The sequence below is a fragment of the Sarcophilus harrisii genome, chromosome 2, assembly GCF_902635505.1.
Source record: "Sarcophilus harrisii chromosome 2, mSarHar1.11, whole genome shotgun sequence".
NCBI lineage: Eukaryota > Metazoa > Chordata > Mammalia > Dasyuromorphia > Dasyuridae > Sarcophilus > Sarcophilus harrisii.
Genome location: NC_045427.1, coordinates 252,067,005 through 252,073,249, shown reverse-complemented (window position 1 = coordinate 252,073,249; position 6,245 = coordinate 252,067,005). Strand labels below are relative to the sequence as shown.

General features: G+C 33.1%; 1 protein-coding gene across 1 annotated transcript; it reads left to right on the top strand.

Moving 5' to 3' along the window:
- Positions 1–4,287: 4,287 nt before the first annotated feature.
- LOC116421124 (olfactory receptor 4F6-like) lies at positions 4,288–5,229 on the top strand. Its single transcript, XM_031949504.1, has one exon. It carries the CDS (start codon positions 4,291–4,293, stop codon positions 5,227–5,229), a length of 939 nt encoding a protein of 312 aa, XP_031805364.1. The 5' UTR covers positions 4,288–4,290.
- Positions 5,230–6,245: the final 1,016 nt, after the last annotated feature.

The window sequence follows — 6,245 nt, the reverse complement described above, 5'->3', positions numbered from 1 at the left end:
GGGCACTATTTTCACAATTCTCTTTTATTCCTCTCTTAAAATAAAAGCCCTTTCTTGAAGAGAATAAATTTAATAAGGTCAAGGGAATATTTGGCTAATTCTGAAACTATATTCCTCATTTTTATTAGTCCTTATTTATCATTTCTCTGGCAAGAAGAGGGAAAGTTTTTTTGGAGGGGTTATTGTTCAATACATTTTAAGTTTTTTTCCTTTTTATTATTATCGTTTCCTTATTACAACAGAATAGTAAGAAGGCAAGACATCTTATTACATGTTTTGATTCTATAATTATTTAAAAATCAGATATAAGGAGTTAATTGGCTCTCCTAAAGCAAAAGGGAGTCGGACAAAGTGCTATTATTCTTTTTAAAAAAAACCCTAACATTAGGCATAAGATAGAGGATATTTATCTGGGAAAAAATTTTAAAGTAAACATACTCATGAATCTCTTAGACTGACAGTAAAAAACATTGTTCTGATAGCAATAACATGGACAAATGCAAACAAAAATTGTCATGGTATTGGTATATATTTATAAAAGAGAATACATATTTCTCTTGGAATGTTTTGTAGACCCTTATTTAAATATAATTTGCAATTTCTGTCATTATGACTTAGAGAGACAGATTTATCAAATATTAATAACCATGAATATTTCCAAATACAAAGATCAGAAAAAAATGAAAATGTGTAAATGTGTGGATCTCTGTTATGTATAACTTTAAAAAATACATTAAATTTAACATGTTAGTACCAATGCTATCCTGCTTGTTTGTTATTTTCTGTTCTTAAAATTTCTTCTGATTTGTTCTGTGAAAAGGGTTCAGAAGTATACTAACAAACATGATTTAAAGGTAGAAAGTAAATCCTTTGAGGGAGGTATGGGAAGAAGTGAAATTTCAGAATATTGAGAAGGGAAGAAGAGGAGGTGATAGCTTGTTTATGACTCAGGATATGGGTGATTAAAATGAAAGGAATGCTGATCACTCGTTCTTCATGATCACAGAACAACAAATAATAGGAAATGGACTTAAAGCAGAAGAGATATAATTTAAACATAAGGAAGAACTTCTGACTGTTGGCATGAATAAGCATGGATATTATATAGCAAGTAAGGTAATGAATTGTCAATTCCTGTAGTCAGAGGAAGACAAAAGATAATGAGTTCTGCATGGTTTTCAAATAGTAGAAGACAAAGACTAGATCAGATGATCTTGTGAGAGTCTTTCTAGAATCATAACTGAGTTCAGAATATTGGTCATCTATTTATTCATCATTATATTGGTTGTAAATCTGTTACAGGACGTTGGCAATTTCCTTGTAGATCAATAAAAATGGAAGATGAGGCCCCAGAAAGCGAGTCCTGGAGAAGCAGGTGTGCAAGTTTAACTTGGCCATTTAACTATGTTAAAAAATAATGGATATAACAAATGGGAAGTCTGTAAAGTCCCTTGAATAGATCCAAATGCCATACTCAAAGAGTGGGGTTTTTTGACTTGAGGTGTTGCTCCATTTTTTCCTATTTTTAGTTCTCTGTCCTTCTCCCAAAACAACAACGATTACAATAACATCATCAGCAACAAAGTTTATTATGCTTTGTTAAATTCCTGTATCTTTTCTTTTGGGTTTTAGACCCATATACTCATATACTGTTATGACTGAAAGAGATTATCTAGATTCCATGAGATCACATAGCTGAGAGTAGCTTAGTAGGGAGAAAATCCTGAGTGTCCTGAGTCCCAGTGCAGTCTTCTGATATAAAGCATCCTCCTTCATTTGGTAGTTTTAGCTAAGTATATCTTAGAGATGGTCCCAGTGATTATTCTACATATAGTTATATAGTAGGCTCTTGTTTATAATTGGAAAAATCATGGGAAAAGACAAGGGCTAAAATGGAGAATGATAGATTTCTCTTCCCAGAAGTTTATGACTGAATGACAAGTTTCCTATGCCTAAGTGAATACTTTAGTGAACTATCTACCTGACTGGATTGTGAACCATGAAAAAATATCTTTTTTTTTTTTTTTAATAGCCTTTTATTTACAGGATATATGCATGGGTAACTTTACAGCATTAACAATTGCCAAACCTCTTGTTCCAATTTTTCACCTCTTACCCTCCCACCCCCTCCCCTAGATGGCAGGATGACCAGTAGATGTTAAATATATTAAAATATAAATTAGATACACAATAAGTATACATGACCAAAACGTTATTTTGCTGTACAAAAAGAATCAGACTCTGAAATATTGTACAATTAGCTTGTGAAGGAAATCAAAAATGCATGTGTGCATAAATATAGGGATTGGGAATTCAATGTAATGGTTTTAGTCATCTCCCAGAGTTCTTTTCTGGGCATAGCTGGTTCAGTTCATTACTGCTCCTTTGGAAATGATTTGGTTGATCTCGTTGCTGAGGATGGCCTGGTCCATCAGAACTGGTCATCATATAGTATTGTTGTTGAAGTATATAATGATCTCCTGGTCCTGCTCATTTCACTCAGCATCAGTTCGTGTAAGTCTCTCCAGGCCTTTCTGAAATTATCCTGTTGGTCATTTCTTACAGAACAGTAATATTCCATAATATTCATATACCATAATTTATTCAGCCATTCTCCAACTGATGGACATCCATTCAGTTTCCAGTTTTTAGCCACTACAAAAAGGGCTGCCACAAACATTTGTGCACATACAGGTCCCTTTCCCTTCTTTATAATCTCTTTGGGATATAATCCCAGTAGTAACACTGTTGGATCAAAGGGTATGCACAGTTTGATAACTTTTTGAGCATAGTTCCAAACTACTCTCCAAAATGGTTGGATTCGTTCACAACTCCACCAACAATGCATCAATGTCCCAGTTTTCCCGCATCCCCTCCAACAATCATCATTATTTGAAAAAATATCTTTCTTTTCACTTTGATTAATTTTAGACAGCTGCAGTCTTCCCTTAACCCATCTGATTTGATTCCAATGACTTCTCACTGGAGAACAATAATGATTTATTACCACTGATGATATTAAAACGTATACCTTATGTTGATAATACAATTTCCAAAGGGTTATAAATTTATTTGGAGTAATTGTAATATATTTACTATCTCTATATATGGATATTCCTCATAATATTTGCTAGGATTTTTATCCAGTTTCTATGAAAAAAATAAAAAATTAGCTAAATAAATGTAACAAGCATTTACTTCTTCACAAACAATACATTAGATTTAGAGTGGGAAAGGATGTCCTTATAAAATAGTCCAGTTCCTTTCACTTTACATATGAAGAAAATTAGTCTTTGAAAGATTGAGTAACTTGCCTGAGGAAACATAGACAGTATTACAACCAGGATTTGAATTCGAATAATCTTTGTGTCCAAGGTATTCCATCAGATGCTGGGGACCTAAATATGTCAAATGACACAGTCCTTGTCCTCAAGGATCTTATGGTGTAATAGATAATTAACACAACTAAACATTTTTTCTCTACATTGTCTCATTACATCTATTAATTTATGTATAAATATTAGATAATAAATGGATTAAGAACTAATAAAAATTTCTGCTGTGGTGTAATTGGCAGTACACAGGAGTTGGTGCCAAGAAGATCTGAGTTCAAATCCTGTCTCAGACAGTTACTACATAGAATGGAGTAATTTAAGTGAATGACTCTTTAAAAAAGGCAAAATTTACAACTGTAACTCAATCTGGGTCCCTATCTGCATAAGAATAAGTTTATAATCATATAGGTAAATAATTGGAAGGAAATAATTGTGTGTTGGAATTGTATTTACTAATCACAGCATCCTTACTTTATACTTATAATTTACACTACCATAGCTGTGAATACATTATTTGGTTGTGTGAAATGAAAAAGTGACATTTTGAATTGAAATTTAGAAACTGTTTAATATAGGGCACTAAAATTATTTCCATATATTTTGAGGCAGCTAGGTAGTATAATGGATAGAACAGATTGTAGGATTAGGAATGAGTTTAAATTGTACAACAGAACTTACTAGTTTCTCACATCATGGTGGAGGTTATGTTCTTTTTCTATATATGAACATTTGACACATCAATATTATTGTGGGTGAGTCATATTCTCTCTTTACCAATTTCTTCATCTACAAAATGAGGTGGAAAACAGCATTTTATGCACAAGGTTGTGAGAATCAAATGAGATAAGTGCTTTGTAAACTTTAAAGACCTATATAAATGTTATTTATTAGTATTCTTCCCTTTTCATCTTCTTCCTTCAGGTAATGTCACTGCCAGCTGAATTCATTGGAGTCAATGGATAAAATGAATCATTCTATAGTGGCTGAGTTTGTATTTCTTGGACTCTCTGATTCATGGGAAATCCAACTTCTTCTCTTTCTGTTCTCTTCTGTGGTCTATGTGGCAAGTATTCTGGGAAACCTGCTCATTTTGCTCACTGTTATCTTTGATCCTCACCTACATTCTCCCATGTACTTTCTGCTGGCTAACCTGTCCTTTATTGACTTGGGATTTTGCTCCATTGCAGCCCCTAAAATGATTTGTGATCTTTTCAGAAAGCACAAAGTCATCTCATTTGGTGGTTGTGTTGCTCAGATCTTCTTTAGTCATGCTTTTGGCGGTGTTGAGATGGTATTGCTCATTGCCATGTCCTTTGACAGATATATTGCTATATGTAAGCCTCTACACTACCTGACCATCATGAATCCAAAAATGTGTATTTTGCTTTTGATTCTTGCCTGGATCACTGGGATTACTCACTCAGGGGTCCAACTGGCTTTTGTTGTAGACTTGCCCTTTTGTGGTCCCAATGTATTAGATAGTTTTTTCTGTGACCTTCCTCAGTTCATCAAACTGGCCTGTACTGATACTTATAGACTCCAATTCATGGTCACTGCTAATAGTGGGTTCATCTCTTTGGCCTGCTTCTGTGTACTGATCATCTCCTACATCTTCATCTTAGTCACTGTACAGAAACATTCTGCAGGTGTTTCTCTCAAAGCTTTCTCTACTCTTGCATCTCATATCACTGTGGTGGTTTTGTTTTTTGGTCCATTGATCTTTTTCTATACATGGCCATTCCACATATCAAATTTGGATAAATTTCTTGCTATCTTTGATGCAGTTATTACTCCTTTTCTGAATCCAGTTATCTATACATTCAGGAACAAAGAGATGAAGGTGGGAATGAAAAGAGTATGTAGCAGGTTTATGAATTTCAGGGAGTTCTCTTAAGTACTTGATGAATAAAGACTGCAAATCTTGATAGTCTCTTAGAGTATGTAGAAAATAAAAGTTATTATTAACCAGTAAGAGATAAATTCATTTTTATACTCCATGCTTTGATGTGTTGAATCTAAGCAAAAGTTTATTATGCCCAAGAGTTTGTTTCTTCAGCAAATTAAATGGGATATTTGCCTCAATTCAGAAGTTCCAATGCTTTGTTCTTAGAATATTGTGAAGGAAAATTGATATAAGTGATTGAGTCCTAGAAGTGAATGTTATTTTTTCATTTCTATTTCCATAATATTAAAAGTTTTTTTTTTACTGTTGATGAAGATATCTTTGTATATTTCCCTCAGTCTGTCTTGCTGTTAAACTGTTATATTTCCAGTTACATTCCATTCATTCCACAAGCCTTTATTAAACACTATATATAAGACATTGTACTAGGCCCTGGAGATATGGAGACAAAGTAAAAAAATTACCAAACTCAATACTTAGTGTGGTCTAGTGGCTACTGTGCTAGAGATAGTCACAAAAGTCAAATTCTTCTACAGGTGATTGTTCCCTGTCTAATTTTAGGCAGCTTGCTTATTTTTCCCAAGCCTCAGTTTCCTTATCTGTCACAGGGAGACTAATAATGATGTCTACTTCATATGAGCTTCAAATGAAATAATATATATGAAATAGTGACCAAAATTTAAAGCATGATGTAAATAAGAGCTATTTTTATATTATGTTATAGTTATATATCATCACATAATTATATTTATAGAATATGTTATGAATTATCTTACACATTAAACTTATATAATATATAATTATTACATATTATTATTATATTCTAATCTTAGATCACTACTGGTATGCTTTCCTGTGTCACTTTTTCTTAATTGTCTCATAATGACTGTGTGAGACTGGACAAGGAGAGAAGAGAATAAACATTTATTAAGTGCATACAGTGTACCTCTGTGTTAAATGCTTTACAAATAGTATTTCACTTGATGAAGATCACTTAACTCCTCAGT

Excerpts from the sequence above, each read along its gene's own strand:
- LOC116421124 (XM_031949504.1), top strand. The coding sequence starts at position 4,291 with ATGGATAAAATGAATCATTCTATAGTGGCTGAGTTTGTATTTCTTGGA.